The sequence below is a fragment of the Callorhinus ursinus genome, unplaced genomic scaffold, assembly GCF_003265705.2.
Source record: "Callorhinus ursinus isolate GAN/ISIS: 27379988/994484 unplaced genomic scaffold, GSC_fseal_2.0 scaffold10, whole genome shotgun sequence".
In the NCBI taxonomy this organism is placed as follows: Eukaryota; Metazoa; Chordata; class Mammalia; order Carnivora; family Otariidae; genus Callorhinus; species Callorhinus ursinus.
In genome coordinates this window covers 7,330,956-7,349,663 of record NW_027397072.1, presented here as the reverse complement: position 1 = coordinate 7,349,663, position 18,708 = coordinate 7,330,956, and the positions used below count along the sequence as shown (strand labels likewise).

Genomic DNA, 18,708 nt, shown 5'->3' with positions numbered 1-18,708 from the left:
ACATGTCAGCTCTTTCTGTAGTAATTATTACCCTGGTTAAGGGTAAGCCACATTCAAGACACTGCTGCGCACAGGGCTGGAAAGCCGGGGGTGGGGGTGCTGGTCTTGGTTGTTCTCCTCAAGGCCACCTCCTCTCTCCGGTCCCTTCTGGTCCTTTCCACAATAGGCCGCGTCCTAACGGCTCTGCACCTGGTAGGCCTCTCACAGGGCTCGGCCCTGCCTGCAGACACCCAGGTAACAGTAAGTGGATGCTCCTTCCTGGGACGCGTTCCTAGTGGATCTTGCCTCCTGTCCTCAGGAGGGGCCCTGTTCCACGCTGGCTTCCCATTTGTCCTGGACAGTCTGGGGACACCAATACCTTCCAATACATTCTATCTTGCTTTAGTCAGCTTCCTGTAGGCTGCTTGTAATCGAGGCTCTAGTTCCTGCCCCCTGGTTTCCCTAGTGGCCCTGTAACCCGGAGGCAGGGCTGGCTAGCGGCACCAGCAGTGGCTGCCATTTCCTGGCAGTGCTGAGCAGGGCTCCCATAGGTGTCTGTGACCACAGAAAGAGCACACAGGGTCCGCATCTTACAGAAGGAATGGAGGCTCAGAAATACCAAACCCCTTGCCCAAGATACAAGATCACACACCAGAATGTGGGCAGCTAGGATTTGATACCCACAGGTGGCCCAAGGCTCTGGGATGCAGCCTCTGGTTAGAAAGGGTGCTCCTTCTTTCAACACATGTTGGCCCCTCTTGTGCTTTAGCTCCGGGCCAAGGCGCAGAGGCTCTCATGGAGCAGCGGGAGGGACTTCTAGGGTCTGAAGGCTCCCTAGGGGCCCGAGCCTGGCTAGGCTAACATTTTTTTTCAAATTGAAGTATCACTGACATATGATATCCTATTAGTTTCAGGTGTATATCATAGTGATTCGATATTTTTATAAACTACAAAATGATCCCCATGGTAAGTCTAGCTACCATCTGTCACCAAAGTTATTATAATACCACTAACTATATTCCCTATGCTGCAGACTACATTTCCGTAACGTCTTTATCGTCTAACTGGAAGTTTGTACATTTTAATCCCCTTTACCTGTTTTGCTTGACCCCTAAGCCCTCCCACGTCTGGTAAACCAACAGTTTGTTTCCTGTATCTATGAGCCTGTTTCTGTTTGGTTTGTTTGTTCATTTGTTTTTTAGATTCCATGTGTAAGTGAAGTCATATGGTATTTGTCTTTCTCTCTTATTTCGCTGCCAAATACCCTCTAAGTCCATACATGTTGCAAATGGCAAGATTTCATCCTTTTTTGTGGTAGAGTAATATTCTCCACTGTCTCTATATACCACATTTTCTTTATCATTCATTCATCAGTGAACACTTAGGTCATTTCCATGTCTTGGCTATTATAAATAATGCTGCAATGGACAGAGGGTGCATATGCCTTTAAATTGGTGTTTTCATTTTCTTTGGATAAAAACCCAGAAGTTAGGACTGCTGGATTATATGGTATTTTGATTTTTAATTTTTTGAGGAGCCTCTGTATGGTGGCTGCACCAATTTACATTCCCACCAACAGTGCACAATGGTTCCTTTGCTCCACATCCTCGCCAACATTTATCTTTTTTTTTTTTGTCCTTTAGGTCATAGCCTATCTGGCAGGTGGGAGGTGGTATCTCATCTCACTGCGGTTCTGATTTGCATTTCCCTTGAATGATGAGTGATACTGAGCATCTTTTTATGGGCCTGTTGGACATCTGGATGTCTTCTGTGGAAAAATGTTTTTCCAGTTCTCTGCCCATTTTCTTAATCAAGTTGTTTTTTGATTTTAAGTTCTTTATATAGTTTGCTTATTAACCCTTTACCAGATGTATGATTTGCAAATATCTTCTCCTTTTTTGTTTTGTTTAATATATTTTATTTATTTATTTTTGAAAAAGATTTTATTTATTTGACAGAGACATAGTGAGAGGGAACACAAGCAGGGGGAGGAGAGGGAGAAGCAGGCTTCCCATGGAGCAGGGAGCCCGATGCAGGGCTCAATCCCAGGACCCTGGGACCATGACCTGAGCTGAAGGCAGATGCTTAATGACTGAGCCACCCAGGCGCCCATGTTTAATATGTTTTAAAGAGTTCAAGAAAATTAGCCTGGTACTAACTTAAACTTAAAAATCAAAACTTATTTCTAAATACTAGTGCATGACCTGAAAAGAATGTTGTGATCACAGTCCCAAGATGTGGAAGGTTTTAAAAACAATTCAGTAGAAGTTTACAGTGAGTAACAGACCATAACTTATTACCTTAGAGAGACACTAAATTCTGAGATAGTTTTAAATAAAAATGTACTCTCAGTATTTCAAAGACTTATCAAAATTAGGCTTTTTGTAGTCAGACTTTGCTAGTTACAAAATAGGACTGCCAAAGTTAAACTTGTTACTGAACACTTAAAAACAGGACAGTAACATTACTGTTTGACTATATTTTTTTAAAAAGCTGCCAAATAGTTTCTGATAATAAAGGAAAACTGTGGGCAATACACTTTTAAAGGAAGTCTTATTTTAGGGGAAAACTCTCATTAAATCCCAAAATATTATAAGAGTAGTATGGTCAAAAGATATCGTTTATTCTCCTAGGCACACCCACATTTAGGAAATGTGTTAAATGCCTAGTATGCAGTTTACAATTATTATTTACATATTATTTCTAATTTTTAAAAACCTTATGAAGATTCATCTCCATCTTACAGATTAGGAAATAGGCTTAAACAAAGGTTGAATAAGGTGGGAATGTTATTTTTCTACTTGACTATAAGTAAAAACTCTATAGAAGGACAGGGATTTTTCCTGTCATGCACATGAAATATTTCCTGCTTTGCCCTCTGGTTTATTCTGCTCATGTTTTTACTGATGTAATTAAAATTTTTAATGGTGTCAAAGTTTTCCATACACTTTTATTTCTCAAGTACCTTGCAATGCATTCTACATACCAAGGTCATATTACTTCTATTTTTTGTGTGTATTTTTATGTATAAATTTTAAATATCAGAGAAAAAGTTAAATAACTTGCCCCAAGGTCACATGGCTAGAACACAGATGAAATTTGAAACCAGTCATTCAAATGGCTATCCTCTATTATACTACATTGTAAGGGAGAATTTAGGTGAAAAGGAGCAAGCAATTGCATAGGGCAGTCCTGGTTCAGAAAAGGAATCATAACCTATGCCCTGATAGACTTGCCAGATAAAAATACCAAATACCAAGTTAAACTTGAATTTCAGAGAAAAAACAAAAGATTTTCAGGGTAAGAATATATATATTAAATATTTGGGACACCTATGCTAAAATGGTATTCATTATTTATCTGAAATTCAAGTTTAACTGAATTAAGCTTGTGTCTTATATCTTTATGTGCTGAATCTGGCAACCCAATTTGATGATAACAACATGGTTTCCCCTTCCCAATTTCCTCTGTTCTTCAAATTACTTTGTTATGGAGACTTTTTATTTATTTAACTTATTTTAAAGACTTTATTTATTTATTTATTTTAGATAGAGAGAACATGAGTGGCGGGGGGTGGGCAGAGGGAGAGAGAGACTCTCCACTGAGTGAGGAGCCCAACACAGGGCTTGATCCCATGACCCACGAGATCATGACCTGAGCCAAAACCAAGAGTCATTTTAGTATTTCAAAAAACTAGGGTTCAAAACAGTATGTACTCCAATCCTAGTTAAAGATACACAAATGGGGGGCGCCTGGGTGGCTCAGTTGGTGAAGCGGCTGCCTTCGGCTCAGGTCATGATCCTGGAGTCCCGGGATCGAGTCCCGCATCAGGCTCCCTGCTCAGCAGTGAGTCTGCTTCTCCCTCGGACCCTCCCCTCTCTTCATGCTCTATCTCATTCTCTCTTTCAAATAAATAAATAAAATCTTAAAAAAAAAAAATACACAAATGGGAGTGCCTGGGTGGCTCAGTCATTAAGCGTCTGCCTTCGGCTCAGATCATGATTCCAGGGTCCTGGGATCAAGCCCCGCGTTGGGCTCCCTTCTTTGCGGGAAGCCTGCTTCTCCCTCTCCCACTCCCCCTGCTTGTGTTCCCTCTGTCAAATAAATAAATAAAATCTTTAAAAAAAAAATACACAAATGACTGGAAAGATGTTAAATCTGGATAGTGAGAAAGTGGATGATTTCCTTTTTCTGTTTTTCTCTGTTTTTTAAATACTTCATTGAGCATGTGTAAGTTTTTCTGTAATAAGTAGGAACAATGGGTGCCACTTTTTGCATATATTTATACTTAATGACCCCTTCTAACTCAACCATTCTGCGATGCTATTTGGGGAAAGCACTCTTCTTAAAGACTGTGTATACAGCTTCAGTGTAAAGAACTAGAAATGGTTACATAGAGCTCTTGCTCTCACCTCCATCTGTAGAATAAGGCTAAGTCTATCCCTATTACAATGAAAAGGAAAACAAGGAAAAATGGAGTAAATGACCCCAGCTCAAAAGCTGATCTGTGAGAGATAGGACATGGTAGGAACTGCATTTTCTGTATCCTAAGCCAGTCCAGTTTTCTCTCAGTCCTTTTTTCTAACTGCAAGTCAAATTTATCCTTAGAAGTCTTGAACTAAAGTCTCCCTAAGTGGCGCACCTGGATGGCTCAGTCAGTTGAGTGTCCAACTCCTAATTTCAGCTCAGGTCATGATCTCAGGGGGGTTCCGCGCTCAGGGAGGAGTCTGCTTAAGATTCTCTCCCTCTGCCTGCCCCCCAAATAAATAAATAAATGTTTTTAAAAACTACTAAAATGATGAATACCCTTACTGATAAAAATTTTTCTTTGTATCATATATTTCCCACAGGTGGTACTGCTGGGTCAAAAGGTGACATATTTTTAGGACTCCTGAGGCTCACTGCAGAGAGTTCTGAGGCTGTTGGCAACTTCCAGAAAAGGGCACCACTTATATTCCCAGTAGCAGCGCCCAAGGGTCACTGTTTCTCTGGGCTTTTACAGCACTACATATTTTTAGATGCAGAAACGGAAGCCCAGAAAGGCAGAATGACCTACCCGAGGCCAGGCAATTACCTTGATAGAAAGGCACTCCAAGATTTTGAGAATCCCCCAATAAAAAGGAAAAGGCATACCTAAAATCAAGAGCAGCTCCTGAGCCCTTCCAAGAGCAAAGACAGGAATGAGACCTCTGCCCCCTCTGTTTACAATGTCATGAACAGTGTTACAGAATCTTGCTTCTCGCTCTTCACGCTTCTCATGGATATGGGTCCCATAAGTAGATTCCTAAATGACATGTTAGAAGTATGAGACCAAGACTGATGCTTGCCAAAGAATACAAAAGTTAAACGTCAATAAAATGCAGCGGCAAAGTAATTCATTTCTTCATTAACATGCCATTTACTTGAACACATTGTTATAATACTAACTGAAAAGAAGAGCAAATAAAAACGTTAGAATTCAGATCTGACTAAGCAGTAAAAAGATTTTAGAAAAAGGAATCAGGAAAAAAATTTAAAATAAAGTATCTTCCCTGCTCAAGATAATTCTTTTTATTTTTTTAAAACATTTTGCTTTCCATCGATGGGAAAAGGGTATTTCTCCCACCTTTGATAAATCAGAGCTTGTAAAACAGAAATAGATATTGTTTCTTATAGTTCTGTTTAAGAATATCCCTCAAGCCTCTCTAGGTGAGGCCCCCTGACCAGCCGCATGGGCATCCCCAGGAGCTTGTTAGACGTGCTGAATCTTAAGCCCCAGCCCAGACCTACTGAATCCAAATCTGTATTTTAACGTGACCAGATGATTCATATGCAACATCAAAGTTTGAGAAGTACTGCTCTAAAGTACCAGATATAATGAAAGTAACTTTTTCTGAGGGTTAAAAAAAAAACCCATAAAACTTCCCTTAAATTAAGGTCAATTTATGTGTAAGGTACAATTAACTGAGTGAAAATGAATTCATTTATACGTTGCTTAGGGACAGCAATATGCCGGGGTCTCTCATACTTGGGTGGTTGGGGGATGTTACGGGTGGTGAGGGAGAGACCGACAGTTCTTCAGCCTTGAACTAAATTTACTTGATACTCTTCTATATGCCATAGGCCCAAAAGCTCTCTCTCCTAATCCCTGGCCTCACTGTCACCAATACACGTTTATTAATTTGCTCCTCAACTACCACCCCACCCCTCACCAAAAACTCTGTACAGTTAACTGATTTTTATTCTCCTGTGACTTGCAAACTAGTAGGCAGCTAGAACACACACACAGAAAGTTAGCAGTTGCTACGAGCTGAAAGACAGTAACCGTGGCCAAGGCAGTAGGGTCACACCATTTCTATACAACCCTTAAGAGGTTCTATGAATTTGGGGTAATTCCCTTAGATGAAAATACTTAGGAGGTGTCCTATCATCTCTGATTCAAGGGTAGAGTTATCACATAAGAGCAAGAAGGTGGAGCTGCACTAAGAGAAGCAAAAAAAATGAATTAAAAATACAAGTAGGGGCGCCTGGGTGGCTCAGTTGGTTAAGCATCTGCCTTCGGTTCAGGTCATGACCCCCAGGTCCTGGGATGGAGCCCCACATCGGGCTCCGTGCTCAGTGGGGAGCCTACTGCTCCCCTTCCCTCTCCCCCTCTCCCTGCTCGTGCTTTCTCACTCTTGCTCTCTCTCTCAAATAAGTAAAATCTTAAAAAAAATAAATTTAAATTAAAAAAAACTAGTACAATTACATCTGATAACATATATTATGAAAAGGAGATCATGATTTTTTTCCACTAGAAAAAAATCCTGCGTACATTACACTAATTAAAACACACAACACTAGTACTTACAATAATAAGAATATCAGGTTTAATATTAGGAATTTCGGCTGCCATTAAGTGTCTGTCTTCTTGTCTTGAGAAATCACCTGTGTACAATAGCTGTGAAAAAAATAAAGCTAGAAAGTTAGGATTTTGGAAGGTTTTGTTTTACTAGTGAAGATATTTAGCTCATAAAATCTGAAGGTGAAGTTCACCTAGGAAAAACAGCTTACAAGTGATGAAATTTAGATGCAATACTTAGGTCTAATTCAAAGTGTCTATCTCAGTTCGGTTATATAAACTGTCCAGTGTTTCAATTATTCACTCTAACTTGGAGGAATGACACACTCCCAGATGCACCCAGCACGGACAACCTGTATATTAACAAACCTGAGAAGTGCTCTGGACACCTGAAACAAAAAGGGCATAATGAGGAAAGAAATCTACTAAGGTATATGGAAAAAACCATCTAAAGTGGAAGACAAAAACATAGGAAGGTATGCATCAAATTTCACATGGGAATTCAGATCTGCATTTGTGCTATTTTCTGCTTATTTTTTGTGCCTCTGAGCACAGAGTAAGGATAAATGATTTAGCAATACTTAGTACAACTCGATGTGTAAACATTTCAAACCAATGAGCAGCTGCTAACAATTCAGGACAATATTACTCCAGAGCATTGATGCTCAGCTCTGCCTACACGTAGGAATGAATCACCTAGGAAACTTAAAGAGGGGGAAAAAAAAAAAAAAAGGCCAAGGCCACACCCTCAGAGTCTGATTCGATGAGTATTTTTAAACAGGGTCCCTAAATGACTCCAATGCGCAGCAGAGGTAAGAGCTGGTGCTGTCATCCATCTATGTTTACAAGGATGGTGGCAAAGATCTGTTCTGATGAGCACCTGTCACTCATGCAGCGCCCCGCCCCTTTCAGGGGCTTACAGGTGAATCCCAGAACACCAGGATGATATGAATGCCCAATCACGGTTTAACATGAAACAGTTAGAGCCACAAAAAAGCTCTGCCCTCAACATTTTTCTAAAGGACCCTGGAAAGGAATCAATCCTATGTATTGTGAAGGAACGTTAGTCTTTTGAGAAGCTTACTTTACTCCTTCTAATCTTGATACAGGAAGTCTTACCATGGGGTTATGAACTGTGATATTTAAAAGGAAAAAGCATCAACTTAATTTTATCCTACATTTCAGTGTTTAGACACAAGTCTTAAGGAATTTCCTTTCGTGTCACTTGGGGGCACGAAGCTCTGCATGGATTTCTCCTGGAGAGGAAGCTGCCAGAGCAAGAGTACCTTCACACCCGCGATCTCAATCATGAACATGGCAGCTCCTAGGACGTGGCCTGCGTGGTAACACCAAAACTTGATTCCTGCAACTTCTTTAACTTCATGGAAGTTGATGGTTTCAATTTTGTCCATGCTCTCTTCCAGATCCGTCTCTGTATACAGCATGTCGTCTGCTGATATATTACTAAATATTTAAAGAGGCCAACACAGAAAATTAAGGGTAAGGTTTTTGAAAACTCTCTGAACACAGAAACCGTGAATGAAATAGCTGGAAAGTTCTTTCACTGTATGGATTATGCTATTTAGAATCTCTTGGACATTTTGTGTATCTTTTTTACTCGGTAACTATAGTAATAATGTTTTATGTGTACAGCTACAAAGCATGATTTTAAGCAAAGTACATAATAAATTACAGCACAGTACTCTTACGATAGTATTTCTCAATGTTTTTTACCCCAACACTCCTGAGAGATAAACTCACTCATATACACACACACTGAACCACAGCACAGAGTTTTACATCAGGATGTGAAAAGATTTCTCTACAAAGTGTAGTGTTAAGTTTTCTCCTGAAAATTATGCTAATGTACTTTCCAAAAAGCATAAGGGAGTGATGGTTAAGGCCACAGACTCTGGTGCCAGACTGCTTGGGTCCAAATCCCAGCTTTGTCTCTTACCATGACCATCACAGGCAAACCACCTAACCTATGTATGTCTCAGTTTCATCACCTGTAAAATGGGATTCATAACAGAACCTACATCATGAAGTCGAGAGGAAGATGAGTTAATATATGCTGAGAAGTAAGGACTGTGTCTGCACATGGTTAGCATTATTTAAGTGGTAAGCAGTATAATTACTAAAGGTAACTCTTCCATTCTTTTATATTTACATGTGAAGAATAACAAATTGCCTCTTAGCTACTTTTGGAATATACAAATTAAACAGTAAACTTCTGAAGGCTAGTAATTTATGCTGTAGGTATCACAAAAATGCTTCTAAATTTTCTGATTATCCTCTTACAAATGGAAAAAAACAGCCTCAGGAAACTTTTTCATTTAAGATAGTAATTTGCTTTGATCAAATAATCTAAAATACAATTTCAGTATTTATCACTGTATCATGTACTTGATCTTAAATTTTAATAAAATCATAAAATTCTGTTTATAAAATATTGTTAGCATACCTTATAATTCACCTAAATTACAAAGATTTAGGGATGTAAAAACTTCATAAAGACTTTATGGTCAGGAAGGTGCTGGGTACACACTGGGTATTTGAAGAGTTGATACTGAATGACAAATTAATGACATCCTTGTGAATAAAAACAGTGCCTCACTTCCAAACACAAAATGGTCCATATCTTGAACTATATGTATTCTTTAGAAGCAAATTCCTGTATAAATCTGATAGGGCAATTTACCTGACTTTGACATAATCTGAAAGAAGCCATCTATAAATAGCTTTTGTAGCATGAGTCATAAATGTTCTTCCTTTGAAACTTGTCTTCTGTAGAAACCAGGGCAAAGCTCCACAGTGATCCAAATGGAAACTTAAAAAGAAACAAAAAGATTGTCAATTTTTAAAATACTATTCAGGATAAACTATATGAAATGAAACTGTTGCTCACTGTACAGAAAAGTTCTATGTAACATGTGCATATGGATACTTTCAGAGCACCCAGGGTAGGTTACGTGCAGAGGGAAGGAATAGAACATCCAGTTCTGCAGAGCCAGAGGCAGGGTGATCCCAAGACCCAGATCACCACCCCAGCTGAAACCGAGAGTCAGAAGCTCAACCGACTATTCTTTTGGTTTCTATTTCATTGCTTTCTGCTCTAATCTTTATTAGTTTTCTTCTCCTGCTGGGTTTAGGCTTTATTTGCTGTTCTTTCTCCAGCTCCTTTAGGTGTAAGGTTAGCTTGTGTATTTGAGACCTTTCTTGTTTCTTGAGAAAGGCTTGTAGTGCTATTTCCCTCTTAGGACCGCCTTTGCTGCATCCCAAAGGTTTTGAACAGTTGTGTTTTCATTTTCATTTGTTTCCGTGAACTTTTAAAAAATTCTTCTTTAATTTTATGGTTGATCCATTCATTCTTTAGTAGGATGCTCTTTAGCCTCCATGTATTTGAGTTCTTTCCAAATTTCCTCTCGTGATTGGGTTCCAGTTTCAAAGCATTGTGGTCTGAAAATATTCAAGGAATGATTCCAATCTTTTGATACTGGTTGAGACCTGATTTGTGACCCAGTACGTGATCTATTCTGGAGAATGTTCCCTGTGCACTCGAGAAGAATGTGTATTCTGTTGCTTTAGGATGGAATGTTCTGAATATTATCTGTGAAGCCCATCCGGTCCAGTATGTCATTCAAAGCCCTTGTTTCCTTGTTGATCTTCTGCTTAGATGATCTGTCCATTGCAGTAAGTGGGGTGCCAAAGTCCCCTACTATTATTACATTACTATCAATGTGTTTCTTTAATTTTGTTATTAATTAGTTTAAATAATTGGCTGCTCCTATGTTAGGGGCATAAATATTTACAATTGGTAGATCTTCTTGTTGGATAGACCTTTTAATTATGAAAGTCCCTCCTCATCTCTTATTACAGTCTTTGGTTTAAAATCTGATTTTTCTGAAATAAGGATTGCCACCCCAGCTTAGAACAGATCAACAAAACTAGGAGGTGCTTCTTTGAAAGAATTAATAAGATCGATAAACCACTGGCCAGACTTATCAAAAAGAAAAGAGAAAGGACGCAATAAAATCATGAATGAAAGAGAGATTACAACCAACACTGAAGAAATACAAACAATAATAAGAACATATTATGAGCAACTATATGCCAACAAATTAGGCAATGTGGAGGAAATGGATGCATTCCTGGAAATGTACAGACTACCAAAATGGAAACAGAACAAAATAGAAAACCTAAACAGACCCATAACCAGCAAGGAAATTGAAGCAGTAATCAAAAATCTCCTAACAAGAGTCCAGGGCTAGATGGTTTCCCAGGGGAATTCTACCAAACATTTAAAGAAGAATTAATACCTATTCTTTTGAAGCTGTTTCAAAAAATTGAAATGGAAGGAAAACTTTCAAACTCTTTTTTATGAGGCCAGCATTACCTTGATCCCAAAACCAGACAAAGACCCCACCAAAAAGAAGAATTACAGACCAATATCCCTGATGAACATGGATGCAAAAATTCTCACCAATATACTAGCCAATAGGATCCAACAGTACATTAAAAGGATTATTCACCATGACCAAGTGGGATTTATTCCTGAGCTGCAAGGTTGGTTCAACATCCGCAAATCAATCAATGTGATACACTACATTAATAAAAAAAGGACAAGAATCATATGATACTCTAAATAAATGCAGAAAAAGCATATGACAAAGTACAGCATTCTTTCTTGATTAAAACTTCACAATGTAGGGATAGAGGGAACATACTTCAATTTCATAAAAGCCATCTATAAAGAGCCCACAGCGAATATCATTCTCAATGGGGAAAAACTGAGAGCTTGTCCCCTAAGGTCAGGAACGCAGCAGGGATGTCCACTCTCACCACTGCTGTTCAACATAGTACTAGAAGTCCTAGCCTCAGCAATCAGACAACAAAAAGAAATAAACTAGCATCCAATCGGCAAAAAAAAAAGTCAAACTCTCACTCTAAGCAGATGACATGACACTCTATGTGGAAAACCCAAAAGACCCCAAAATTGCCAGAACTCATACTGGAATTCAGCAACGTGGCAGAATATAAAATCAATGCACAGAAAGCATCTGCATTTCTATAAACTAACAATGAGACAGAAGAAAGAGAAATTAAGGAGTTGATCCCATTTACAGTTGCACCCAAAACCATAAGATGCCTAGGAATAAACCTAACCAAAGAGGCAAAGGATCTATACTCAGAAAACTATATAACACTCATGAAAGAAATTGAGGAAGACACAAAGAAATGGAAAAACATTTCATGCTCATGGACTGGAAGAGCAAATATTGTTACAATGTCTATGCTACCTAGAGCAATTACACACTCAATGCAATCCCTATCAAAATACCTTCAACTTTTTTCACAGAGCTGGAACAAATAATCCCAAAATTTGTATGGAACCAGAAAAGACCTCAAATAGCCAAAGGAATGTTGAAAAAAAAAAAAAAAAAACACAGAAAACCAAAGCTGGTGGCATCACAATTCTGGACTTCAAGCTATATTACAAAGCTGTAATCATCAAGACAGTATGGTACTGGCATAAAAACAGACACATAGATCAACGGAACAGAATAGAGAGCCCAGAAATGGACCCTCAACTCCATCCTCAACTAATTGTCAACAAAGCAGGAAAGACTATCCAATGGAAAAAAGATAGTCTCTTCAACAAATGGTGTTGGGAAAATTGGACAGCCACATGCAGAAGGATGAAACTGGACCATTTCCTCACACCATACACAAAAATACTCAAAACGGATGAAAAACCTAAATGTGAAATAGGAAGCCAACCAAAATCCTAGAGAACACAGGCAGCAACCTCTTGGATCATGGCCGCAGCAACTTCTTACTAGGCACGTTTCCAAGGCAAGGGAAACAAAGGCAAAAATGAACTATTGGAACTTCATCAAGATAAAAAGCTTTTGCACAACAAAGGAAACAGGACAACACTAAAAGACAACTGACAGAATGGGAGAAGATATTTGCAAATGTCTTATCAGATAAAGGGCTAGAATCCAAAATCTATAAAGAACTTATCAAACTCATTACCCAAGGAGCAATAATCCAATCAAGAAATGGGCAGAAGACACGAACAGACATTTCTCCAAAGAAGACATACAAACGGCCAACAGACACATGAGTAAATGCTCAATATCACTCGGCATCAGGGAGTAATCAAAACCACAATGAGATATACCACCTCACCCCAGTCAGAATGGCTAAAATTAACAAGCCAGGAAACGACAGGTGTTGGTGAGGATGCGGAGAAAGGGGAACCCTCCTACACTGTTGGTGGGAATGTAAGCTGGTGCAGCCACCCTGAAAAACAGTACGGAGGTTCCTCAAAAAGTTGAAAACAGAGCTACATTATCACCCAGGAATTGCACAACTCGGTATTTACCCCAAAGATACAAATGTAGTGATCTGAAGGGGCACCTACACCCCAATGTTTATAGCAGCAATGTCCACAATAGCCAAACTATGGAAAGAGCCCAGATGTCCATCAACAAATGAATAGATTAAAAAGAGGTGGTATAATATATACAATGCAATACTACTCAGCCATCAAAAAATGAAATCTTGCCATTTATAATGACGTGGATGGAAATAGAGGGTATTATGCTAAGTGAAATAAGTCAATCAGAGAAAGATAATTATCACATGCTCTTACTCATATGTGGAATTTAAGAAACAAAACAGAGGAGCATAGGGGAAGAGAGGAAAAAAATAAAACAAGACGAAATCAGAGTGGGAGACAAACCTAAGAAACTCTTACCATAGGAAACAAACTGAGGGTTGCTGGAGGGATGGGGTAATTAGGTGATGGACATTAAGGAGGGCACGTGATATAATGAGCACTGGGTGTTATGTAAGACTGACGAATCACTGACCTCTACCTCTGAAACTAGTAATACATTATATGTTAATTAATTGAATTTAAATTAAAAAATTTTTAAAAAGCTCTATTGATATGAATAATATTGAAGAAATAGGTACTGGTTCATGTGACATTGTAATATCTTCATGGATATATATTAAGATTTTATGAGGAAGATGAATTCCATTTAATTGGAAATTGCTATTATTTAAAAATAATGCAATACTCTTCAATTTAAAAACTGTTTTAACACAGTTCTTTAACAAAGTTTTTAACACAGTTCTTGAAATATGAAAAAAACAAACAACAGTGTGTAATACTGTCTTTTTACAATAAAGCCTTACCAAGTGTCCACTCACAGGGACACAGTTTTTCAAACTGAGGAAAATGTTGCAATGAAAGAATATGTTGTAAGAAAAAACAAACAAATAAACTAAAGCCTTACCTTTGGAAAATAAATGCTGGAAAATGGCCCAATTAAAAAAAAAAAAAAAGCAGCAGCAGCTCAACCAACTGAGCCACCTTGGCGCCCCTAAAATTTTTTTAAAGATTTTATTTATTTATTTGACAGAGAGAGACACAGCGAGAGAGGGAACACAAGCAGGGGGAGTGGGAGAGGGAGAAGCAGGCTTCCCACCGAGCAGGGAGCCTGATGTGGGGGTCAATCCCAGGACCCTGGGATCATGACCTGAGCCAAAGGCAGACGCTTAATGACTGAGCCACCCACGCGCCCCACTAAAATTCTTTTTATTAAGCATCCGACTCTTGGTTTTGGCTCAGGTCATGATCTCGGGGTCGTGGGATCAGCCCTGCAACGTTGGGCTCTGTGCTCTGTGGGGGAGTCTGCTGGGGATTCTCTCTCCCCCAGCCCCACCCCTACGCCCCCACTCTCATGCACTCTCTAAATAAATAAATCTTTAAAAAAGACTTTTTTTATTAAGTAAACTCTACCATCAACGTGGGACTCAAACTCACGACCCCGAAATCAACAGTTGCATGCTCTGCTGACTGAGCCAGCCAGGTGTCCCAGAAAATACTCTTTTAAAACACCAGAATCTTAAAACCTGATAACGATCTTTATAGTAAAAGTTCTTGAAAACTGTGTCGTTAATAAAGAAAATAACTTACTGACTAATTAACAGGAGATCAATCTCAGCTGGGTCAATTAAATCAATATAAGGAAGAGCATCCATTCCTTCTAGGCCAGGGTGGATCCCACAGTCCAACTGAAAGAGACAGAAAAAAGGATCACGATCTCCTACACATTTTATTTATTTTTATTTTTTATTTTTTTTAAGATTTTATTTATTTATTTATTTGAGAGAGAGAGAGAGAGAGAGAGAGAGAGAGAGAGAGAGAGAGAGAGAGAGAGACACAGTGAGAGAGGGAACACAAGCAGGGGAGAGGGAGAAGCAGGCTTCTGGCCAAGCAGGGAGCCCGATGCAGGGCTCGATCTCAGAACCCTGGGATCATGACTTGAACCGAAGGCAGATGCTTAACAACTGAGCCACCCAGGCGCCTCCCTCCTACACATTTTATTAACACTTACTTAATAGACAATATTTATAACAAATCCATCACACACATAATCAAGATGGACTATACACACCAACATCTGCAATGCAATTCTTATTAAACAATTCAAATATGCCATGAACACTTCTCACTTCCCCAAATATAAAATAAAGCTCACATTTAAGCCATGGGATACAAGATAAAAGACACCTTCTTTTCAGCTAGTTTCTGTGGTCACTCTAACAATGGGCGAACTCTTTTTCAAAAACTTCGATATTAAGTTTATAGATTTCACTACTCCCGGATCTGGCTATACTGAGAAGATAGTAATCAGAAATGGAAAACTTATCAGAATAGGGCAATTGAAGTATTTTAAGGCATTGGGGAAGGAATTCTTAAAGTCAGCCATAATGAGTTACCTATTCATTTTGGGGGCATTACTAGCACATTAATACAATAAATGACTAAAATATCTTACACCTGCCTGTTCTTGAATGATTGGGAGAAGTAGAACCACAGGAACATGATGAGCCACTGAAGTGCCTTTCTAGTGAGGACTATGTAAATCATCTCTCCTAACCTCTCTTTCAGGTAAGGAAATGGGCTTAGAGGAACTCCAGCCTGCCTCACCCAAGGTCAGGGGCCCTGATGCCAACTTAGGTATCTAAGCTGCTGAACCAGGGCTCCGTCAGCCCAGGCTGCATGGGGGTGGCTGGAGCTCTGCATGGCTTCAGGCACTCAGTTCCTTGGCTCTCTTCCAACGGGGAGTGGTGGCGGTGGCAGGGGTGGGGGGGGCAGTGAGGTTGGCTTGACCCTCCAAGAGTGGAAGAGGGATCTTGAAGAAGCAATCGTTCAGGAGAGCTGGTTGACAATTTTACAATCTTAGAATACATCTTCTCAGTTTAATGTTCTGTCACATTACTAAGTCGAAGTGTATTTAGTGATTCACATTAATGTTACACAGCACAGACATATACCAACTATGACGTTTTTCTGGGAGCTAAACGGAGAACTTACAGTACTAGAAAAGCTCTAACCCCCAACGCAGACAGAGCCGTACTAATATCCAGACTACAAAATAATTACCATTATTTTTCTTCCTTTGAACTCCAGGATAATACATGATCTTCCTACTTCTTGCCCAGCTCCACTGCAAACATTGAAGGGGAAAAGAAAAGATGATTAAAAACAATTAAAATCAAGCCCAATAAATCCAAATATTTTTACAACTTAAATTATGCCCCATTTGATGACAGCACTTATCTGAGGCAGGTAAGAGTTCAAGAAACTTACAAAGCTAGGGAAGAAGAGTGTCTACGTGGGAAAAGACGGAAAGTGACCCTTGGGAGTTGAGGGATTTTGCAGCTGCTAAGATATGGGAGGGGATGGTACAGATACAAGTAGCCCAAGGTTAAATTCAATCTTCTGAAGGTTAGGGTTAAATCATGATGTAACAGAAATCTCACAATTATGCAGATTATGGGCTCATGCTTCTAGGATCAGCACTTAAATGAAACTCATAGGCACTTCAAAATTCTTTCATTGCCTTTAGGAGCACAATATATATTTACATTTTACATTATAGCTTAAATTTAAATAGACTTATTTTATTCACAGCCGTGCATTCAGTGCCTTTGCCCTCGAACTTGTTATTGCAGGACACTGGATGCCAACTACTTCAACAATTTTCCTTTCTTCCTAAATGAATACAACAGCCTTAATTTCCAATTATCACAAGATGCACTTGAAGCTAAACCTCACCTGTTTTTCCAGTCCCTCACCTTCTCTGATGTCTTTTCCCACCCATCCTCGGTAACACTTCACTCGCTCAACACCAAGCACCAGACTGTCGGTGCCTAGCATATGGAAATGCCTAGTACCTGGACCATGAACTCAAGGAACTCAGTCCACTTACTAGGAGACACACACGAGATGGTTCTACCCCCAGATGGAGATCCTAGTGCAGAGTATGATGTTGATAAAATCAAACAACCATGGTGCTGCCATGAATTCCTGGCCTCCCCCTCTCACTGGCCCACGAAGCAACCTCTAAGTGTCCGTAGCTCAGTTTTCTCTTATAGTTTCCACAGTAACTATTTCAAGCTTCATCCCCGTTTCCCATTCTATCTTCCTCTTCACTCGAGCCGAGGGCCTTCTGTGCATTAAAAAATATACAGCTCATGTTTGCCAGTTTCCTCAACTTCACTTACCAACCCACCAACATCGTGTCTCCCTCCATTTTTCCTATAGCAATACAACAGCTCTTTCCGTCCGAGGCCCATCTTGTCACCACGGTTCTCCACTCTGCACACTCCAACCTCCTGAAGACCTGGACACCGCTGCCTCACCGCCACTGCCCTTCCCAGCTACTTTAGCATCACAACTGAGACGTGCTACAGTGTTCTCACCTGAAAATTAAAACCCCTCCGTTCTCATTTCCTTTAGTTCCGTTATTCCTTCCCCCCGCCGCCTCCTAAGAGCTGTGCTCACTCCCTGCTGCTGGTTCCTCACCTCCTCCCACTCAATTCACTGCAAGCTGGCTTTTGCCCACCACTCTTCTGGAACCGTGCTTGCGACGTGGCTCCTTGTTGCTCAGTGCAAATAGCCTTTCCTGCCCTTCTCTTGTTCCCTCCGCAGCCCGTCGTCTGTCTCCCTGGTTTTCCTCCGGCGTTTCCTTCACACTCAGACGCCTCTGCCCACACCTCAAATGTTGGTACTGCAAGGGACTCTCCTTGGCCCACTTCTCAGGCTTTGTGATCTTCAGTCTCACGTTTTTGACATGCTGATGACTTCCAGGTCTGTATGTGTAGCCCAGATCGTTCTTCTCAATTCCAGGCCTCTAAAAGATACGTGGCCTTTAGGTCTTTCTCCTGGGCTACCACACAGGTACTTTAGATTCAAATATGCCAAACTAGTTTTCACCTTAAGTCCTTTGAACTTGCTTTTTTCCTGGAATATCCCTCAGCTATTGACATGATTGGCTCCTTTGTATTTTGTATCATTTGGGTCTCAGTCCAAATGTCACCTTCTGAGGCCTCCTCTTGACCACTTCTCGTTTGCCCTTCACACGACTCTATCGTAACTACATGAAGTTCCTCTACCTATTTATGGTTTGTTCCTCACTATGAAAATGAAAGCACTGTACAAGCGGAGACATTGTCTATTTTGTTCACTACAATTCAGCTGCAGTACCTGATATGCAAGAAATCTCAAGAAATACTTACTAAATGACTAAAAATTCCCAAATTATAAACCTTGGAAACATTACGCTAAGTGAAAGAAGCTGAAGCCAGTCATTAAAGGTTACATATTATATGATCTCATTTAAGGAAAATGTCCAGAATAGGCAAATCTGTAGAGAAGGAAAGTAGGTTAGTGGTGGCCAGGGGCTGGGGAAGTTGGGGAGATATGGGAGTGACTGCTAATGGGTACAGGCTTTCTTTCTGGAATGACGAACATGTTCTGGAATTAGATAGTGGTGATGGCTGGACAAGTCAGTGAATACACTAGACATCACTGAATCGTA

General features: G+C 39.9%; 1 protein-coding gene across 2 annotated transcripts in view; it reads right to left on the bottom strand.

Moving 5' to 3' along the window:
• CPSF3 (cleavage and polyadenylation specific factor 3) overlaps nt 1-18,708 on the bottom strand; it is a 43,820-nt gene that overhangs the window by 23,017 nt on the left and 2,095 nt on the right. For both annotated transcript variants that reach the window (XM_073896980.1, XM_025867712.2), the window contains exons 2-7: nt 16,269-16,332; nt 14,796-14,893; nt 9,501-9,629; nt 8,086-8,263; nt 6,809-6,898; nt 5,113-5,263 (exon numbers count right to left, since the gene is read on the bottom strand). In XM_073896980.1, coding sequence (XP_073753081.1) covers nt 5,113-5,263; nt 6,809-6,898; nt 8,086-8,263; nt 9,501-9,629; nt 14,796-14,893; nt 16,269-16,332 — 710 coding nt within the window. The remainder of the gene's footprint in view (nt 1-5,112; nt 5,264-6,808; nt 6,899-8,085; nt 8,264-9,500; nt 9,630-14,795; nt 14,894-16,268; nt 16,333-18,708) is intronic.